The sequence below is a fragment of the Pecten maximus genome, chromosome 9, assembly GCF_902652985.1.
Source record: "Pecten maximus chromosome 9, xPecMax1.1, whole genome shotgun sequence".
Lineage (NCBI taxonomy): Eukaryota > Metazoa > Mollusca > Bivalvia > Pectinida > Pectinidae > Pecten > Pecten maximus.
In genome coordinates, this window is record NC_047023.1 from 39,303,634 (window position 1) to 39,326,732 (window position 23,099).

The 23,099-nt window shown below is 34.8% G+C and overlaps 2 protein-coding genes across 2 annotated transcripts; one reads left to right on the forward strand and one right to left on the reverse strand.

The window, feature by feature from the left end:
- Window positions 1–5,904: 5,904 nt before the first annotated feature.
- LOC117333848 lies at window positions 5,905–7,527 on the reverse strand. The gene is made up of 2 exons (XM_033893263.1): window positions 7,165–7,527; window positions 5,905–6,838 (listed from the first exon to the last, which is right to left on the reverse strand). The coding sequence occupies exons 1-2, from the start codon at window positions 7,393–7,395 to the stop codon at window positions 6,659–6,661; spliced, it is 411 nt and encodes a 136-aa protein (XP_033749154.1). The 5' UTR covers window positions 7,396–7,527; the 3' UTR covers window positions 5,905–6,658.
- Window positions 7,528–10,141: 2,614 nt separating this feature from the next.
- LOC117335131 (ubiquitin-conjugating enzyme E2 Q2-like) lies at window positions 10,142–22,683 on the forward strand. Its single transcript, XM_033895061.1, has 12 exons — window positions 10,142–10,434; window positions 12,007–12,111; window positions 13,817–13,918; window positions 14,347–14,459; window positions 14,867–14,963; window positions 15,261–15,345; window positions 15,754–15,814; window positions 16,512–16,602; window positions 17,623–17,730; window positions 18,072–18,167; window positions 18,507–18,573; window positions 18,969–22,683. The coding sequence occupies exons 1-12, from the start codon at window positions 10,273–10,275 to the stop codon at window positions 18,998–19,000; spliced, it is 1,119 nt and encodes a 372-aa protein (XP_033750952.1). The 5' UTR covers window positions 10,142–10,272; the 3' UTR covers window positions 19,001–22,683.
- Window positions 22,684–23,099: the final 416 nt, after the last annotated feature.

Consider the following 23,099-nt stretch of genomic DNA (forward strand, 5'->3'; position numbering starts at 1 on the left):
TTAGACCATATGCCATCATGACAAGTTAGGCCATGTCGTTATGACAAGTTATTAGCTCACCAGTTACGAGTAACTGTGAGCTTATGCTGTACACCGGCATCGGCGTCCCTTGACACCCAACTTTAAAGTTTTTGGGGTAAGTTTTTGGAAAGCTTGGTAAGTCCAAAAGTATACACCTCACAACCTTCTAATTTGGTTTATACATTCATTAGAGGTCTTGGAGTGACGTTGTGGAAAAATCATGCAGAAAAAAAATGTGATTTTTCCGCATTTTACCATTTTGTGGAGTTAACTTTTTTGGCACCAAAACCCACTTTACAGTTTTTGGGGTATTTGGAAAGCATGTAAGGCCACACCCTTCTAATTTGGTTTATACATCCATTAGGGGTCTAGGACTATAAAGGAGTGATGTTATGTGACATACAATTTCAAAATGACATGCTTATACATACATAAACAAATGAGTGCATAGTGTGATTGCTGCTGCCGGTGAGCTTCACAATCATTGATTGCACTTGAATACCATGTCATTATGACAAGTTAGACCATGCCATTATGACATTTTACATGTAGAATATATGTTATTATGACAATTACGACCATATGTCATTATGACAAGTTAGATCATGTCAAATTATATACCATGTCATTATGACAAGTTGGATCATATGTCATTATGACAATTTAGACAATACATCATAACAAGTTAGACCATGTCATTATGATTAGTCCTTGTGAGCACGTACTTCATGGTACTGTTACTAAACAACTTTTTATCTAATATCAAGTGATGACTAACTATATAATGTTCAGTATTTTGGAGATCTTAAGTGTCCTTATATTTTCCCAACACATGCAGATGCTGACCAATGTCCTCAGATTTTGACTACTAGTCATTCACTGTTCCACCACAATCACCTTACAGAGAAAATCACTTGCCTGTATTTCTCCACCAAGACTGAAGAGTTATACTAGGTACTTGTTGAAGGGAGGTAACTTTTCTCCATAATTCTTTTTTTTTGTCTTTGAGAAATAGCTGGTGTATTTGATAGGCTTGCTCCTCTACAAGTTGTCAGCATAGTAAACATTTTAGCTACTTGATACTGATGTTTCTAGAGGGGATTTATCTTCAAGATCAAAGTTTCTGCATGCATCCTTGGACTTTGTGATGACTAAATTGAAGGCATTCAAAGCGTTTTGTTCTGAGACATAATAAACTAACCATGAAAATGCATAGATGATACTGTGGATTTGAAGATACAAGATCCAATATAAAAAATCCAGTGAATCTTTTATGTACCTTCATGTTGCTACATGTAAAGAAACCACTGGTTTACATGCTTGGGGCCGCGGTGGCCGAGTGGTTAAGGTGTCCCGACACTTTAACACTAGCCCTCCACCTCTGGGTTGCGAGTTTGAAACCTATGTGGGGCAGTTGCCAGGTACGGACCATAGGCCGGTGGTTTTTCTCCGGGTACTCCGGCTTTCCTCCACCTCCAAAACCTGGCACGTCCTTAAATGACCCTGGCTGTTAATAGGACGTTAAACAAAAACAAACCAAACAAACCAAACATACTTCCGTAAGTCTCCAGACTATTCTTACTCAACGTAGAAAATACAGAGCCTTCAGCTTTCTCATGACATATTGAAAGAGTGCATGGGAGATAGTTTTAACGAGGACAGAACCTTTGGTATTGAAAATAGATAGGATTTCAAGAATAACTTTTTAAACAAGTTCAAGTCTCCTAGGGAAGAAACCAACTGCTGTATACTACCATATGACATGTTCTCTCTAAAGCCATGAATACAAGTGCCTCTACATATATATTACAACGCTTGGGAACCTTTTCATATTTAACTTCACTATGACTGCAAATTTTGAATTGGTTCTTTAAAAATGAAAAGGGTCATTTTTAGCCCACCATCATCAGATGGTGGGCTATTCAAATCGCCCTGCGTCCGTGGTCCGTGGTCCGTCCCTCCGTCCGTCCGTCCGTCCCTCCGTCCGTCCGTCCGTAAACAATTCTTGTTATCGCTATTTCTCAGAAAGTACAGAAGGGATCTTTCTCAAATTTCATATATAGGTTCCCCTTGGTGCCTAGTTATGCATATTGCATTTTGAGACCTATTGGAAAACAACATGGCCGACAGGCAGCCATCTTGGATTTTGACAATTGAAGTTTGTTATCGCTATTTCTCAGAAAGTACTGAAGGGATCTTTCTCCAATTTCATACATAGGTTCCCCTTGGTGCCTAGTTGTGCATATTGCATTTTGAGACCAATCGAAAAACAACATGGCCGACAGGCAGCCATCTTGGATTTTGACAATTGAAGTTTGTTATCGCTATTTCTCTGAAAGTACTGAAGGGATCTTTCTCCAATTTCATACATAGGTTCCCCTTGATGCCTAGTTATGCATATTGCATTTTTAGACCTATCGGAAAACAACATGGCCGACAGGCAGCCATCTTGGATTTTGACAATTGAAGTTTGTTATCACTATTTCTTAGAAAGCAATGAAGGGATCTTTCTTAAATTTCATATGTAGGTTCCTCTTGGTGCCTAGTTATGCATATTGCATTTTGACACCAATCGGAAAACAACATGGCCGACAGGCAGCCATCTTGGATTTTGACAATTGAAGTTAATTGTTATCACTATTTCTCAGAAAGTACTGAAGGGATCTTTCTCAAATTTTATATGTAGGTTCCCCTTGGTGCCTTGTTATGCATATTGCATTTTGAGATCAATCGGAAAACAACATGGCTGACAGGCAGCCATCTTGGATTTTGACAATTGAAGTTTGTTATTGCTATTTCTCAGAAAGCACTGAAGGGATCTTTCTCAAATTTCATATGTAGGTTCCTCCTAGTGCCTAGTTATGCATATTGCATTTTGACACCAATCGGAATACAACATGGCCGACAGGCAGCCATCTTGGATTTTGACAATTGAAGTTTGTTATCGCTATTTGTCAGAAGGTACTGAAGGGATCTTTCTCAAATTTCATATTTAGGTTCCCCTTGGTGCCTAGTTATGCATATTGCAGGCAGCCATCTTGGATTTTGACAATTGAAGTTTGTTATCGCTATTTCTCAGAAAGTACTGAAGGGATCTTTCTCCAATTTCATACATAGGTTCCCCTTGGTGCCTAGTTGTGCATATTGCATTTTGAGACCAATCGAAAAACAACATGGCCGACAGGCAGCCATCTTGGATTTTGACAATTGAAGTTTGTTATCGCTATTTCTCAGAAAGTACTGAAGGGATCTTTCTCCAATTTCATATGTAGGTTCCCCTCGGTGCCTAGTTATGCATATTGCATTTTGAGACCAATCGGAAAACAACATGGCCGACAGGCAGCCATCTTGGATTTTGACAATTGAAGTTTGTTATCACTATTTGTCAGAAGGTACTGAAGGGATCTTTCTCAAATTTCATGGTCCCTGGTGTTGCATTTTGGGACCAATCCAAAAACAACATGGCCGACAGACAGCCATTATCGCTAAATCTTAAATTTTATATATAGGTTCCCCTTGTTTGAAAAGTACTAGAGGGCTGTTTCTGAATTTACACAGATTAGTAAGACTTAGAGGAAGGGAAAAGTAGAGAAAAGATCAATCTGACATGGAACCTATAAAGATCATTCAATGGTGGGCGCCAAGATCCCTCTGGGATCTCTTGTTAATATGAAAATGTATTTAATGAAACTTTGGCAAACATATCCAGACGTTGATATGCATCCATAATCATGCAATTTTTCACTTTCCTGTACTTATGTATTACCAGGATATTTGTACAAGTGATCATTATTGAAATATAAGGTTCTAATTCTATCTTTTCTATCAATCAAAATATGGTTTATTTCACTACCTAGTCAAAATAATCAAATGCTTTACTTAGTTTTAAAAGGGGAGATAATTCTAATATGCTATGAAGTTGTTTTCACGCAAAGAGTAAGTCCATGGGTTACAAGTCACTGTCATTAATAAATCAAAGTTAATAATTTGAAAATAATCTTTAGGTGAATTAAGAAATATTTATTCTAGACACATGTTTTATCCTTTTTTTGTATTATATTGGCAACAGTTTGATACACATAACTAAACCCTACATTCATGGTCATATACATGTAATAGAGTACATGTATCAGTAGCACAATAAACAGCAAATTGAAGGTACATTATGTATCATCACTAAATAAAATCATTTCTATAAGCATCTGACCTAGTCTGTAAAATCCATTACTATAGCTAAAATGGTGGTGCTGTTGTTAGGATTCTTGCCAAATACAGTACATTTAATGACTAGATCAGTTGTTTTGTATGTGTCTTTGTAAATGTAAACACCATAAATGAAGGGAACATTGGGTATATTAACTCAAAATAAAATACCTTGTACTTCAATTTTCCTGTTGTTTAACTGAAAAATGTGGGCTATACATGTGAAGGGTGCTTGCTAGATAACAAACCTTGACACATGTTTTACGTACCATATTTTGTTTGGTCTTGATGTTACATTGTATTTTATAAAATGTTTTGTGTAATTTGGTACATAGAGCCCTTTTATAATCAGAAAGACTTTAAAAGGGTCTCCATTACTTCATATGGATATTTTACTATTGTGAACACACTGCATGTATTTGTCTTAATGCATATTCCATTCTAGCCAGAGTTTCCTCTGGTCCAACACCAGGTGTTTTGACAGAGCTTACATCAGACATGTGTCGATTAAAATGTCAGTATCTGGTGTTTGGCGAGAGGAACCTTTGGTAATTCTATTCATACACTCACTATTATTACTGTCATATTCTAGATTAATGGTCACAAACTCTCATGCATGTCTCATAATGTGTACATGAATGTATATTCATTGATTGTCTTGGTAGTTATTCAATATAACTATCATTCAACTCTTGTTCCACAAAAATATGAAATGTTTGCATATAACAGGGACCAATTTTGCTATAAATTTTCAACAGGTTTGAATTATAAAGTATTGATTTACTTGCTATTAATTGAAATTCGGCATTTCATGCATGTAGCAACCTAGTTTTATTTTCTGAGACTAAGTTTTGATAAATGATTTATTGTCCAGTTATTTTGGAGGATACAAGCTTTATCACTTAATGTACATGTTATGTACTTATATCTATGCAGTTTTCAGGAAAAAAATAACATTTTTAGGCATGATTGAGGCTGTCTTGAGTAGAATTTTTACGGAGACAGCTTTCATAAGTATACATTGAATGATTAACTTCAATGAAAATATTATGCAAATTAGACAAGATGTGTACACCCAAGTTATACAATCAACTTGTTACTGCATTAGAATATACACATATCAAGCATAAGCTTCTCATTCATTTACTGTGATCAGGAGATATGTTATTTACTTTGATCTAGAGATCTGTTGTTTACTCCAGTGAAGATCTGTCATTTTCTCTAACGGAGAGATCTGTTACACTTAAGTTTTGTGGTATATTTCTCGTCTTGCACTTCCATGATGATGTTACTGCAGTGTTACTATGTGTTATGATGATTGTATAGGGTTATCAATAAAACTGTTTTCAGAGATGATGTAACTGCTGAATTTTGAGTCTTTATCCCACCTGCCAAAAAGGGAAGTGAGCTTATCCCTAATTGGTGTGGCATCCATCATCGTTGCATCCTTTGTCAACATTTACATTTTTAAAAATAACACCTCAATAACCAGGAGGCCCAGAGACTGGAAATCAGAACGTAGCATACTGGGATGAAAGCTACCAAGTTTGTTCAAATTAATGACTTTGACCTTTTTTTGAGACCAAAATTCTTTAACAATGACTTCTCAATTAAACCAAGAGTCTCGAGAGAACTGATCTTGGGCCAGTAGTATAATGTAATGAAGGACTACAAAAATCATTTCAAAGAATAAACCTAGCCTATTTATTTGAATAAAGTGGTTAATCAGCTGTGCATCTGCATACATGACCTAGAATGTCCAAGATCAACTTCAAAGCCGCATTAGAAGCAGATGAGCAATACAGGCCCATTTGGTCTCTTGTTAACTGCATTACACATCTGTTTTGTCCAGCAAAGTCCCCTCTGCAGTGATAAATGTACAATTAGATTTGTAAATATGTCTCATCCCTTAGCTTTGTTCAAACAATAGGCCCCACAGGTAAAATATTAATATTTCCAGAAATCCTGAAATACTCTTTACGAAAATCTGACCAGTGATGGTTGTGGTAGAAAGTCTGGAAATACAAAAAAGGGAAATAAATAAAAAAATAAAAAAATTTAAACAAGAAAGATAAAAGACAAAATGGCATCTATGATTACATGATAATGAAACAGGATGAAACATACAATAAACTTTAACACAATGACTATTTAATACATTCTTGCTCAACTTGAAAAGTAATTAAAACTCTTTACAAATATGATGAGTTTAATGAAAATTAGAGAAACTTTACAATATGTTCTTTCAATCTAGTGTGTTTCTAGAAATGAATAATTCAGCTCTTTTTAGCTCATAAATCAAAACAAATGATGATGCTACTCCATTCTGCTTAATGAATCGACACAACTGATGAAGATTTTTTTCTCCTCTGTTCATTTTGGATTAATGAAACAGCATATCAACCACATCTCCAATTCTTTTCACAAAATATAGTCATCCAATTTCACACAAATCAATATTTGGTAAAGGCAATCTCCAGAAATTGAAGCAAGAAAAATCACGTTTTTCAATTTTAGTTATGTATTCAGCTGAATGTCCACTGCTTGTTGAAGATGGCTCCTCATTCAAAACATCATCAGCAATAATTTTACATGCTACTTCTGAGCCAATCTCCTACAATATAAAAAGAAATATAATTAAATTTAACACATTTAACAAATCAAGTGAACTGAGTGTATCGTTGTTTATCAGTAACTGATAGATAGTATAAAAATATGGTTACAATTATCAATACAATATTACTTTATCATAACAGTTCATAATATTTTTTTCAGCCATCCACTATCAGTATACATATATGAACATCCAAAATGTTGATGTTTTATCACGAAATTGGATCACCATAAGTAATACAGGTCATTTTAAAACTAAGCCAGAGTTTTCTCTGGCCCGACAGCGTACGTGTCTGTTGGTATTTCACGAACGAAGTAAATGTTCACCTTTCTCACAATCTTTCTTTTCTTAGCTTCTGTTTCACAAACCATGTCATCGGTATCGTCAGTCACAATATCTGTGTCGTATTTTCGTTTGCCAGCACTGTGCACATGGTTTTGTTTACGTTTCAAAATCGAGTTGGACAAAGGCGTCTCCAAAATATTAAAATCATCAATTCGTGGGATTTTGCAGAGCGGCTCCTCTTCTGCACTGTATGACTGGGTCTTGTGTTTCATTCTGAAGAAATGACACAAATTATGTCAGCTGCATGCAGTGAAGTAAAAACTCAGTCAAACAGAACTATGAGGAAAGGCGGGTTTCCACCATTCTGTCTGTTGCAAAAACGCTTCCATGCATTCTATATTGTAGACCTGTTCAATTCAAACGTTTACTGGACTATGAAGCACAATCGATATATAATATGCAAAGTATGACCGACAGTAATATCCGGCAATGGGCATCTCTTTTATTATGTATAACTTTATAATTTGTGTCAGGTGAATCTAAAGGATGGGTTACATGCAAATGATGTGCATAGGATAGATCGATACAACTGTGGATTATCTCTATACACCATATCAGGGACGAATCATTGGTAATTTGCTGCAATAGGCTACACAAATCGCAATGACTTATGCACGGATAATTGTGGGTTGGGAATTCACGCGAAGCATATACTCGCAATCTATGACGTGCGTACGTATACTCTTAAACACAAAAGAAATCGAAAAAAGCTTTTAATCTATCAAGTACTTTCAGCTATATTCCAGTAAAAAGGCCTACCACCCTGTTGATATACTAGAAAATACACGAGGGATAAGATAAGTAACCACAACTCTTATTAGAACAGTGTGACTTTAAGCAGGACAAGTAAAAATAAAGTGCATTTGGTTTAAGGATCCCTTTATTCGCACGTTTGAAGTTCAAATGATGTGAAATTTATATCAAATTAAAGTTTGAAAATGTTTCTGTCGGATAAATGTTGTTATTGTTTAGGTTTAATGGTATATAAGAGCACACGGGTACTCGAAAGGCAGTAACCCTGACATTTACAGTACACTGGGGAACCACCACATGGGGTAATTCCGCTTTTTTACACCTCGAATTCTACGTCATTCTATTTTCAGAAGGAGCGTATATTTTTGATTTTCCAAATCCATTCGCAATGGTATACAGGTATACCGAGAACAGTCACCACTTTAGCTCTGTCGTAATCTATCATTTGACCTAGATTTGGAGGCGGGTTTCGTCGATGAATCACCTTCCGGAACACCTGGTCCTTGTACATTTTTAGGAGTCATTATACAAATCTTTATTTTTATTTGTAATTTGATGGGGCCGCGGTGACCGAGTGGTATAAGCTGTCCCGACAATTTAACACTAGCCCTCCACCTCTGGGTTGCGAGTTTGAATGTGACCAAATTCGCATATTTTAACACTTGCTCTTGCTTATCAAATTGCTGAACTCGTTATGTAACTTAATTCTGTATACATGACATATATAGTCATATAAAATTTTCAAGATTTTGAAGGGAGGCCATGAGTCAACAGCATCTTACGGACTTTTGCCACCAAACAAAGAGAGAAGGACCCGGGGATATTCACTCAGCCTAGATAAATCAAGAAGTGGATTGAACACGAGGAAATATTTTTTGAATCAAAGAATTTTGGACAGCTGAAACTCTTTATCATTTAATCAGTTTCGAAAACTGTCTGGGCAAATTTAAGAGTAACATCATAAACGCTGATAGATCTTTGTATGAATAACATATATATTATTGAATACGATCTGAATACAAAGGCAACTATACCTGCGTTCAGAATATACTAAGTTAGAGCCACTCATGTCGGACTCTTGGTTTAAAACACAAGGCCCGATGATAAATATCGGTCAGTGTATTGCTAGCGCGTACAGTTTGTTTGTTTGTTTTTGTTTAACGTCCTATTAACAGCCAGGGTCATTTAAGGACGTGCCAGGTTTTGGAGGTGGAGGAAAGCCGGAGTACCCGGAGAAAAACCACCGGCCTATGGTCAGTACCTGGCAACTGCCCCACGTAGGTTTCGAACTCACAACCCAGAGGTGGAAGGCTAGTGATAAAGTGTCGGTACACCTTAACCACTCGGCCACCGCGGCCCCCACAGTGCGTACAGTAGCATATGGAGCATTCCGTTGTAAAAAGAGACATTTCATATAAATTTAACCCAAAATATGAGTGATATGTGTAAAATTATATATCAATTGAAATATACCCTGGTTCTTTCCATGAAATACATTTCTTTCGTATGCTACTAGGTTTGATTCCTTATTATTATTATAGTGTTTTGGTATATCGATTGTATTTAGGAATACAGCACAGTTAGATCTGTTCGTGCTTAACTATCGATTCCGGATTCTCTATGGTGTTTTATCTCTCGTCCTTGGTATTTCGTCGCTGGTGAACCAACAACTGGACATATGTCAGAAAACATACAGATTGATCCGTTACCAAGAAAGCCAATTGGCGAATTTCACGAAAACTGATCAGGAGGTTCGATTTAGATGTTGAACGTGCAACGGTGATTTGATAAATAAGACAGAGTGGTGACATTTTCAATTATGTTGAATGCGATTCAAACGGTCCAGGCCTCTCATTGGAATTCAATAACGAGTATTGTCTTGAAAAAAGTCGTTACCAGTCAAAGGACGGGCTGATGATATGTTTTCGCTTATATCATTAAAGAAGCCTAAATTATAGCTTATTGAAATATCTGCGTTATGTTTGGAGCTCGAGACTAAATTTTAATACTAACTTTAATAACGAATCACATTTTAAAACCATCATCATTTCCTAAGTACCTTCGAATTATCTTTATTGAAAAAAAATCTTCTAAATTGTCGTTATACATTTCGAGAATAGACTATATTTCATTGCGGGCGATAGAGAACGATGGAATATTAGAACAAACTATAGGGGGAAACTTTATGCGCATGCGTATAAACTTCTTCGCCATGTTTCCTTGATCATAACATTGCCATCCCGAAGAAACTTTTTGTTTAATTTTGAGGATGTCTTAACTGCAACTGTCTCTGCCGATTCGTAATTCCAAATGAATTTACCACGAACTGACCAGTCATGGCGTGTTTAGAAAATCTGAAACAGGACATACGGATCCTGGAGAGCACTTTCCCTAGACAAAACGAACGGTTTCAGATTCTGACAGTCTCGGTTGACGAGATATCGTGTCGATTTATTGACAGAAATGGTGACAAACACCGTATTCATGGCAATATCACGGTGAGAATAGGTGTTTTTTATTCTGACAATTATATTTTAGGTACAGATATAACAGACATCTGTCATGTAGAGTTTTTAACATCTGTCTGTCAATCTACTTTTATCTAGATCTTTGTTCCATCCCAAACAATGCGACGGATGTCGTCTGCGTTTATTATAACGACATTACGTTTCTAGCTTGTTAACTTCTTGGTCACGAGAGGGAACTAGATAGGTATAGTTTTGTGATACGTTGAAAGTCATGGAAATACTTTTGATTTGCGTAAAGCTGGCATGAGCCGGTATTGCTGATTTCCCTTTTCTCTTTGGCTTGCTGAGTGTCAGACGGAAGTAATACGATGAAGTCATCCATCAGGTTCAAGACTTGTATGTCCCCTTACAATAATGCTATTTTAAGAATTGGTATAATGCAAATTTGACCATAGTCGGTAATAAGTTATCGTGAAATCATAGAATAATATGCCAGTTGTCACACTGTTGTGCTTTAATGATATAACCACACACAGTCACACATTATTCAAAGTTGAAGTGGTATAATGTTGTCCACTTGAGAATGTGATGTCGCTAGACCCAGCCACAGTGCTGGCAGGATATTTCCTATTTAAACATTGATAATTAGATAAATTGAAACACTAAACTTGACACAGCATGTATTAGCCCGAGTTTTCTCTGGCCCTGTCACCATGTCTGGTGTAGGGCCAGAGCGCACTACTATATGAAAACGTGGAATTATCCGACACCGTTTGGTGTCGCTAAGAATTTGATGCAAAAACAATAAAATCGGGTGTGACATAACACCTACCTTACATATATGGATAAATGAGATATTTATGTACCCCAAAACACCCTTTTAGTCTCATCTAGGTGTTTTATTTCGTCCGTACAGGCCCTCGCTTTACGCTAGTCAAAATTTCATACTGTTGACCCGCCATTTTGTAAGTGACAGTACGACAAACCACCCAAATCGGAACGCAATGGACCGAAAAGACCACATATCATTTATTGTGTTTTTCTTCTTACAAAGTTTAAATTATGAAAACTAAGTTGATTATTTCCCAAAAGATGTTATATTCCATTAAAAAAATCATTATTTATAAATTATAAGCGGTAAAATATATAAAAATAAATGTTGTATTTTTTTTTTCTTTTCGCTCCATCGCGCACAGATTAGGGTAATTAGGCGGACCGCGACCTACATAGTTAGCAATATGGCGTCGAGTCAAGTATGAAATTTTGACTAGCGTAAAGCGAGGGTCTATACGGACGGAATAAAACACCTATATGAGACTAAAAGGGTGTTTTGGGGTACATAAATATCTCATTTATCCATATATGTAAGGTAGGTGTTATGTCACACCCGATTTTATTGTTTTTGCATCAAATTCTTAGCGACACCAAACGGTGTCGGATAATTCCACGTTTTCATATAGTAGTGCGCTCTGGCCCTACACCAGACATGGTGACAGGGCCAGAGAAAACTCGGGCTAAGCATGTATGTGTATCTACGATATGTTTTTAGCTTTATATGTGGGCGTGTACAATAGTATATAGTTATTGCTTATCTTTTTCCAGGAAACATATCCACAGATGGCTCCAATGTGGTACATAGATGATGACGATAGTTACATCAGTGCTGCAATTCAAGAACTGGAAAGGGCCCCACCAACTAAAAACAATGTAATTTGGATTTTGTTAATGTTAACCTTAGGATTTATTTTTATTGATAAGGCCGTAGTTAGAACTGTTAATAGAAGCACAAACATTTACTGTTAGGTCATTTATTAAATATTAAATAATGTCTTTAAAAATTGATCAATTGATCGTAAGTTAAACCTGATAAAATATTCACTAAGCAAGCAGCAGGCATGATGATACGCACACCTCGGAAGATATGTAGATAGCTACTTGCTGAAGTGCTCTTCAACGTCGTCGGTTGTGTTACTGATGAACTGCTCTTCAACGTCGTCGGTTGCGTTTTCAGTTCGTATATTCCAGATTCCGGTAGACTCGGTCAACCAGACACTTGTTGCCTGCCCACGTAATGACCAAGCTGCTATATAGCTAGCTGACAGTGACTTATACAGTGGCAGCAGATACGGGGCGTATGTCAAAAGTGTGTGATGATTTTCAATTAAAACCAGAAACCAAGGACAAAAATGAGAAATCAGCAGTGTGTAACATATAGATATAGCACAACGTTAACGCTACATCTACTATGTCATCCCATCTTACATGCAAACATGGCATGCAAGTAGGAGATCAGCCAGGAGAAACATCCAAACCCAACGTTCAAAACGAAAAAAAAAGGTCCAAATCACATTGCGTTTAACAGAGCCACTTACTTTGAAAAACAATTGGGCAACATCTTTGCTGCATTTCTAAATTATTATCAGGTCTAAAGCTATGTTTAATGCAACTGATTTATGACCATATTCCGTCGTCAAAAACTTACAAAAAGCCAGGTTTTCAGCAGATGATCCATGAACTTGAGTCTTGATAATTCATACCTCAAGAAGAGATCTGTTTAATATTCATATAAATTTTTTGAAATCAATATGTTGGTTGATTCATATCTCTGCCTTACAAAATGACCCTGTCTAATGTGTATGGTATAGAAAATAGATTCTAAACACACAAATAGTGTAAAATTACTTGTCTACCAACAATACATTGTGTATATGGAACTGAACCAAAAAAACCAAAACAGAAAAGAAAAAAAACCCGAACCGAATAAATCCAGAACCATCCCACCCTTAGTAGCCGCCATGACAAGAAAAAAATCAATTCATAAATTTACATTAGGGTGATTTGAAAAGAACTCCATAAAGATCAGAGTCTTTTTTAAATTTCTAACTTTTGATAACTTTATATGAAAAGATGCTAAATTAATGGATCAGACGGTGATCCTGCCAATGCCCCATTGTTTACCATGTCTTTCCGCTCCCCAAATTCCAGACATCTAATACAATAATTCATGTTAAATATGATCTATTTCTTGTGAATAGATGGCAAAGAAAACACAGTTTACAAAAATGAAACAGACTATTTTTCAGGCGTATTAATGTTTAAGTGATCTAATGTTTGGAAAATCAGCATGTGAAAAGATATTTTCATACTGTATTCATAGTGTTTTTATGTCCACATGTTTGTTGTATGTTATAAATAATCTACTCTCAGAATGTATATATATAAATAAATTGATAGTCTAAGTCATGAATTTTACAAAATCTGCAGGTGTACTGGAAGCACTCTCTAAACACATACCCATTGACATGCTTTATATTCCTTTTAAGTTTGATCTTTCAGAGTGATTGAGTATTGTATTTTTTTCACAGAAAATGATAAAATTTATGATCAAGTTGCTCCATTATTTTTTTTGTAGATTTTGCAACAAGTAAAGATGTTAGTAACAACACTTTGTCGTCTGAATGAAGTCCCTGTACCTGATGCCATGTCCCATATAGATCATGCATTGACAGAAAGGGTAATTGTTTAATATATCATTCTAAGAATATGTGTTTTAATCACTAATTAAATTAGCTAGATCAGTTTGAGACTTTATATCTTTCATTTGTATTCTATTTTCAGCCCAGCCCACCTTCTGATGATGGTGGGCTAATAAAATCGCTCTTCGTCCCTTGTCCTTCTGTCAGTTTTTATACACTTTTTGTTATTGCTATTTCTCAAAAAGTTCTTCGTGGTGGATCTTTCTCAAATTAACAAAGGGGAACTTTAACAAATTATATGAATATTCATTTAATTTGTTAAAGTTCCCTTTTAGCTGTTTGAATTCCATTTTGAGACTGTGTTCTGAATGGAATTGCACCCTGAAACTTTTAATACCATTGTTTATTAGAATGCCAATAATATAAATAAAATATGTTTGTTGAATTAATAATTTACATTTATCAGGGCATGGTGATTTCTGATGAGGATGAGGATGATGAAGATGAGGAACAGGAAGTAGAAGATGATGATGGAGAAGAGGAAGTTTGTCATGATGACATGGAGGAAGATCCTCAAAAGTAATTTTCTTACTCCAGATAAAACAGATTTGATACATAGGTGTACATGTGTGCACTGTATTAACAATTATTTGAAACAAAACTAGGCCTTGATAACCATAAATGTACTTTTTTAGAAAGTTATAACTATTATATGTATTTTAGTTTTCTGAATTATATTATTGAAATATTTCTAAATAAAACAAAATAATCATGGATATTTTAAAAGATAAATCCCTTGATTTTGTTCATGTCAATCAAAATCACCAGAAGGAAAGTCATAATAATGTGGCCATTGTTAACAAATGATGAGACAATTGATGTGCAGTTGTAAATTGTCCTGTTTAGTTAATTGAAAGCTCATGTGTAAAAATGACAAGGGAAAAGACTACAATTTTGAATAAATATGTATGTCTTTGTTGCTATAGTGACCAGAGAATGAAGGAGGAGGTAGCTGGTATTGATACAGACAATTTAATGGTATTAGAACGATTAAGACAGAATCAGAGACAAGATTATCTTAAGGTATGTCTAATAAAAATATAAAGCAAACTAATTACTTAATTATGCTCTTTTTCATTGCATACATTAATTGGAAAAAAATGTTTTTACTTTTCCATAATCTCCTTGTTGACCCTAACATATATTTATTAACAGGTCCTTATATGAGACAGATCTCATTTTGGGGATTCAAAAACATACTCCCTGCATGGGACTGCTGTAGGCTCTGGATAATTATTTTAATATGTACTCTTATATTTAACTTCTTATACTAATAAAAACAATTGATTTTGCTCTATATTAACTTTTGTGTTTTATTAGGGTTCTGTGTCAGGATCCGTGCAAGCTACAGATCGTCTAATGAAAGAACTGCGAGATATATATCGTTCAGACAGTTTTAAAAAAGGTAATCATAATACATTTCTGTTCCTATGGTGATGATGGTACCCTGAAAATATGTCATATTCTGTAATTGTAATTTTTGAAATATGATTGAAATTGAAATAGGGTTGGAAATGAAAAGTAGAATATAAAGTTTATTTAATTTGTGCTTCAGGTAAAATAAGTTTTTCTTCAAATGATAAATACATTTTACCATTTGTTAACTTACATAGAATTTCATTTGAAATACTAGAAATGATTTAGTACTAATAATTTTTGTTTTGAGAATAAAAACAAGCCAAAATATGGTCAAAGTGATTTATATTAAACACAGTTCACTGAAAATTGAATTTGGAAGAATTTTTCAATTTGCTGAATCTGACCAAAAAGCTTTTTGTTGTGACATCTTATTTAATGTTTTATTTCTTTGCAGGAATCTACACAGTAGATCTAGTCAATGATTCACTTTATGAGTGGAGTATTAAGTTAAAAAAGTAAGTTGACACAGGTATTTTTAGCTCATTATTAGTACCCGTCCGGATTTGATCGTAAGGGGACTATTTTTGTCCATCCTTCACTTTTATCTTGTTCATGGTGTATCTCCTACACTTCTTGTCACTCGAACATTATACATGGGGCATGGGTTCATCAAGGTGACGCAGTGTGTTATGTACTAAAAGTAGGCCACTCTTACCTATATTTTGACCTTTGACCTACATCAAAGAAACATATTGTCCAGGCTCTTATCTTCTACACTACTAATTACTCGAACTTCATACTTGATGCATGGGTTCACCTAGGTGAGTCGATGTGTCATGTACCAAAAGTAGGTAACTCTAGTCTACATTTTGAAGTTTGACTTACAATTAAAGGAAGTTGTCCAGGCTTCATTTCCTGTGCTATTTGTCACTGGAGCTTCATTATTACAGCATGGATTCACCTAGGTGCAGTGGTTTTTCAAATATCAAAAGTAGTTAATATTGACCTACATTTTGACCTTTGATCTACATTAAAGAAAGAAAAAATATTCAGTCTTGAACTATTGTAAATACAACATGCAGATTTTTGTGTGTGGAATTTTCATTTAGTTGAAAATTGGTCAAAATGATTCAGGAAATCTTTAAAGATTTAGCTACATTGTTCTTAGCCTGTATGTACAGTTGATTATTTACTGTTTCTTTACACATTTAGAGTGGATCCAGATAGCTCTTTGTACACTGATCTTCAAACCTTCAAGGAAAAGGAAGGCAGGGACCACATTCTTCTCAATTTTACTTTTAAGGTATGTGCTGTGTGAAGAGAACTTGAATCTGCAGATTCTACAGTTAGTACTTTATTTGGGTTTATCATATTTTCACATTTCTTTCAACACATTGTGATCTCCTTGACTCATTGCAGAAAAAACCCACTATTTTAACTGAAAGACTGCCTTTGATATAAAAACTAATATTGTCTTTATTTCTTGTTTGATGGTCATGGAATTTCAGGTATGTATACAAAAACATCACCTCTGGGATAATGTTTCAACTGCTTTGGGTATAAGACTTCAAATCAGCACTATCAGAACTTTTGTGTCATTCCTGTAGTTAAATGATTTCTTATCTTTAAATATTGGTGTAATTGCAATGAATAATAACATGCATTAGGAAAGTGTTAGCATTTTGTCCTTGAAGCAAAAAGGTGAATACAAAATGTTGGCATTAATGCTTTACACACATTGTTTTCATTCTTATTTGCAGATCTTTACAAGTTGTAAAGTTTTATTTTCATGTTCAAAACAGCACTTCTCTTATGTTATAACGATTTCTGTACATTTTTGACCCTGTAACAAAATCAGAGATACCATATTATAGGCTTTGATGACTAACTTTATAGACCTATTTTAGAATAATCCTAGTGGGAGGGAGATGGGGGCACAATTGTATTAAAATTCAATGGTTGATAGGGTTAAAGCCCATTTTAGTATTCTTTATACTTTTAAAATATCTTTTGATATTTGATGGGTGGTGAGGTCTCTGTAAAATATGCCTCTCACCTGTCCCACACAAATACTCCCACCACTCCCACACAGATTATTTTGGAACAACCCTAAGTTTGAAAAAAATCCCCCCCCCCCCCCCCCCCCCCCCCCCCCCCCCACACACACAGAGAATATTTTGAAACTTTTGATTTCAAAATGGCATTATTCAATTTTTAAGTTTCATTTAATGTTCATCAAAATGAAACTTCATATGAACAGTCGGCCTTTAAAATAGTACATATTACAACGTATAATGTTTTGAATTTTCCCAAATTTTCCCAGGACAACTATCCTTCAGAGCCACCGTTTGTACGAGTGATAACTCCTGTATTACAAGGAGGCTATGTACTAGGAGGAGGAGCCATCTGTATGGAGCTTCTTACACGACAGGTAAACTAAATCTTAACACAAATACGTGTTGTAAATTGAGTAGAAGTTTTTGTGTATACACTGGTATGTTTCTCTTTTTTACACTGTTGTCGGTCAAGTTGTTAAATCTTCCATTGTTAGATTTTATTCACAACGACCAGAATAAAAAATAAACAAGTAATTTTGTTCTAGATATTGCAGTGATGATGATAAGATTTTACACTGCTGTGTATTTGTGGTAAAGTGAGAGTGTTCTTTGTATGGGCTAGCTAATATGAAGTTGGCAGAAATCTTCCAATATCAAATAATGGTTTATTATAAGTAGTGAGAAAATAGATTTAGTTTATATTTTGTATTTACAGGGATGGAGCATAGTATACAGTATGGAGTCAGTTATTATGCAGATTGCAGCAACTCTTGTGAAAGGAAAAGCTAGAATCCAGTTTTCTGCATCAAAGGTAAATCTGTTCACATTTGGATAACTTCATAGTTTACTGGTATATCTAGATTTAACTTCATAAATCTTGAAAAAGAATATTTCTTTCGTTCATTACACATGTAAATGCACATGTAAATGAATGAATATCATTTATATATTATATATATATATAGTATATTGTTTTGTTTCATGACCATTATGAATATAGGATAAAGATAGAAACAAGTGAAGTTTTTATGTCTTTATTATGTTGCTGTGTCATTATTTCATTCGATTATTTCCTTTGATTTTAGAAAAAGATAAATTCTACTTTTCGTAGTTGTCTGCAGGTTTTGAACGACTTTTGTGTTCTTTCCAGAATCAGTACAGTTTAGCTAGAGCCCAACAGTCTTTCAAATCTTTAGTGAAGATTCATGAAAAAAATGGTAAGTTTCGAGGTTAGCCAGACTTTTTCCAAGGCATAGAATTTATTTTCCTTCATGATAAGCAAAATTAGGATCAATAAGAATATCCTGTGAAAATCAATGATGTCTAGTTATCTATGATGTCACTATCACTGCACTGTCAATATGTTCTGTCAGAATATTGGTCACAACCCACATGTCCAAAAGAAACCAACACATTGTTAATTGATGATGTAAATATTTAATTGGTACACCAAAATTAATGACATGCAGACAAGTTACAAAACATTCGTACATCTATCAGGATTTTACATTTCTCTTGTCCAGCATGTAACTATGGTATTCCACAACCCAACCTAACTAGTCAGGTGATCTACTAAATGATTAATGGAACTAACTTTATTTTTATTTTCCAGGATGGTTCACTCCCCCTAAAGAAGATGGTTAATAACTATTAATGGCTGTTTTTCCTGTGACATTTTAAATCATCCTCATGCTGAGACTTTCTAAAAAGGAGAATCACCTTTGTTGCCTACTTTGCAGTACATGTGTCCTTGTACTGATGAACATTCTAGAACACATTTCACGGAGAAATGGATTCATTATCATACGCAGCATTTGTCGGCTATCTTCTGCACAGCTGAATTTGTTTGATGGACACAATGCAGTTGACTGACATTTTTTGATGAAGATGCTCTGCACTGCTAAAGACGAGTGTTGTATACATGCCAAGACCCAGAATCCTCAAAACAGACTCCAGATTGTTTGTTCCTCATGTCATAAAGCCTATATTTATTGATCTGTAGTTAGTTACACCTAGAATTTCGACCATGTCTTATCAACAGGACCGCTTTTGTATGGTTTGCTTTTCTTGTCATACCTGTAGCATATCACAAAAACAATATGCTGAAATGCTGGCATTTATCACTTTAAGATTGAAATTTTTGGATTTGGAATCGTTTGTCATTTGCTGCTACAAAATCCCTATAAAAAAAAAATAGTACCAGTTATATAAAGTGACGGTTAGACTTGACCAGTTGCTATTTCTGAGGAGGTGTCAGTAATGATAAACTTTATAAGAATATTATATTTTTATCTGAACTGATATTGGACCATCTTTGTTTTTTATTATGCCACTAAATTTTAACACCTGTTGTCACTTCAAGGTTGTTTTTGTGATGTGCTACGCAAATAAATTGTAAGAAGAGTTTGATAACTGCAGTACATGATCATCAGGTTGTTTGCATGGAGTGCTTGAATGCATTTGTTGCAACAAGGGTGTATGTGAGAGTGATTTTGTGGTGAATGTTTAAAATGTGTCTGTCAGGGATAGTGAGTGTGTAAGGATATTGTGTATACATTAAATGATTTTGTATGAGAAGTAAACATAGATGTGTAAGTCATGTTAGACAGATTATATTGACATTTCCAGGTGAAGATTTCAGACAGAATTCTAGTCTTGAACAGCAGTTCATCGCCATTTAGTTGATATTCTATTTAATACATTTATTTAGACTTCATATAGCTTGTTATCATAAATAGGCTGTAATTCCAAGTTTCTTTGTTTTAAATTCTTTCTTTCATTTCTTCATAACTGGCATACAATTAAGAACAAGTAAGCGCTCAAATCTTATATCCACCGTCAGAATTGAGAATGAAGAAAAGGTTCTTGGAGTAATCACTTGTCAAGTGTTATGTAGGATTGATAGATTTTAAAGGTTTTAAAAAGGATTTTTGTTCACACAAGAATAAAATTGTGATATTATCTTGTTTCAGAATGTGAAGCAAATTTCTAGGTAAACAGATAGATTGAAGAGAAAAATGATGATTTATCAGGAGGCTGTTTATGAAAGAATGAGTTTTCAGGTTTGACAATCACTGACAAGGCCAGCACTTATTTCTTCCCAATAATAAATTACCACTGAAATGATAGATAGTTTGCAGCCTCGGTTTTTTCAGTGTAAGGGGAGATAACTCATGGATATATGAATTCGTCCATTTTGTGAGCATGTTTTTTTCTTCATTAATAATGCCAATGATTTGGAGTATCGTATCAGAAGCAGACATTCAATCGTTGACACATGAAAACACAGAATAATTTTGTGCAATGCTTATATGAAACACTTTTCTTTAACATCTTGGCCACTTATTATATCATGAAGTAAGCTTTTAGTTGCATTCATTATCATTATATTAGAAGAAATTCACATAACAATTCTTTATTTATTATATTTAGAAACAGTATGTCTTGCTGATCTGAACAAAGGAAATAAAAGTGTAACAGTAAATACATGTATGTTAGATTTTCCCTTTGACAGAATCTGTTCATATCGAAATCTACACCAACAAAACTATTAAAATATATATAATTAGTTAAATCAAGAGCAGATTTTTTCACAAATTTGATACAAATGTGTACTATACATTAATGTTAATCTACCAGAATGCTAGATAATTAGCTTGTGCAAATATTACTTGGGTAATACACGCTTCTTCACAGTATATTATATACTTTGTCGAATATAAACATGTTTATTAATGGTCCAATATTTACACTGGATGCATGAAAATCTTGCTAAAAATATACAATATCCTAGTTGTCACAGTTTCCAACCATGTATTATATTAGCTCACCTGGTTTAGACTGTGTGGGTATTGTCCAAAACTTGTCTGGAACATTTGAGGAAGGTGAACATTTTGTAGAAATGGTGAGTTTGGGCCCCTGTAACATCAGAGACAGGGCCAATTTAGGTAATCGTTCAAATTTAGGAATTAAGATAGTTTTATTAGGTGAAAGGGGATATCAATTTTGTATAAATGATAATTCTTCTTTAGTTGGAATAACAGGATTTTGTTCATGTATTGATCTGAGGTATCCTTGGGTGAAAGGAATAAATGTTATGTTAACAGCAGTTTTGAAACCCATTGATAGGAGGTTGGGTTTTAGAAGAGAAATAGAAAACAACCCTTCTGGTATGAGATAGGAGCAGGATTGCCTGAAGCATCCGTGGATTAAAAGGAATCAATTTAGTATTACAGTAGGTCTTGGTTTTTCAGGGCTGGAAGAACAGGACTAAATTAGAGAAATAGAACAAAATCCTTCTGAATAACAAAAAGACATAACAAGCTCACCTGAGCCACAGGGTCATCCTTTTGATTAGACTATGAACATGTTTGGGTGAAGGGACTTGTATTATATAAACAAGTCTGGCACAGTCCTGGACACTGAATGGCATGGCCTTAACAGAGGAAAGGAGGACATAAAAAAATTTTTTCTCCTAAAGTGATGAAGTTAAAGTGATTTTAATCAAAATTGGTATGGAACAGTAGTGGATGAAGAATAATAAACATGATAGAAAATGCTGGGTTCCAATACTGTTTAAACTAAATTAGCAAGAATTATTTTTGGACCAACCATGGAGTTGTTATATTTATAATATTGCCATAAATGAGAATGTTTTGTCATGATAGCTGAAATATCCATGTGATTGATACTACATGTAGCCTTCCTGTCATCTTGTAAATAATTTACTGCTGAAGTTGTTGGACATGAGTGAAAGTTAAACAGTATACTGTGGCTTTCTTTAATAATTTCTCAATAAGAAAGCACCCTTGTGCATCGTAACTCTGGAACATGTAATTATTACATGATACATTTTAAAGGTAGATTACCAAAATAGACAATATAAGTACATTGTACCAGTGAGTTTGGGATGAAAAAATGAGGTACAAAAAGGATTGGCAGTTGCATTTCTATTGCTTGGTGGATCTGGATAACAAGTATACACACATATGACTGCCACTAGAAACATAGGGAAGTTATTGACAATCACAGTACTGTTGTCTTGTAATCCGATTGTGTCAGACTGAATATTGTTTTTGTTTTTAAAAGGTTGAATAATAGGATTTTTTAACAATGGTCCTTACTTGTCAGAAATGAATCCCCAAACAGTTGTACTGCATCGCCACCTGTCTGTTTTTAGTAATCATGTATACGTGTGATTCTCTTGAGCTATTTGTTAATTACTTGGTGTCAAGTGTCACAAGCAATGGAAGCTGTTGACATTAAAACTTTATATATGAACTGTACCACTGAAACAGAAGTCAATAAAATAAATGAAATAATACTTAGATGTAGTAACTTATTCATTTTTCTCTGGTTTTTAGCTCACCTGGTAGCACCCCTATGGGGTAGAGATTCAAAATTATACAAATGGTGGGGCTGACCCCCGGGGGCCTGATGGGTGGGGCCAAAATTGGTCAGTTTGTCTAAATTGATATAAACGACTTCTTCTCTGAAATTTAACGATGAATATCACTTATCACATATGGTGTCCGGACCATAACTCGACCCAGGCTCTCCATACTTGACACAAATATACATCTTGATGAGCCGGAGTGTCGCATACCAAAATCATGCCCCTTACCCCCGTATTTGCGGAGTTATTTCCCTTTGATGATTTTGTAATTGCTCACCATTCACTTAATAATGGTATTAGGAGGCTGATTATTTGCAAAGAGGTTCTTTTAATGTATACATATATATT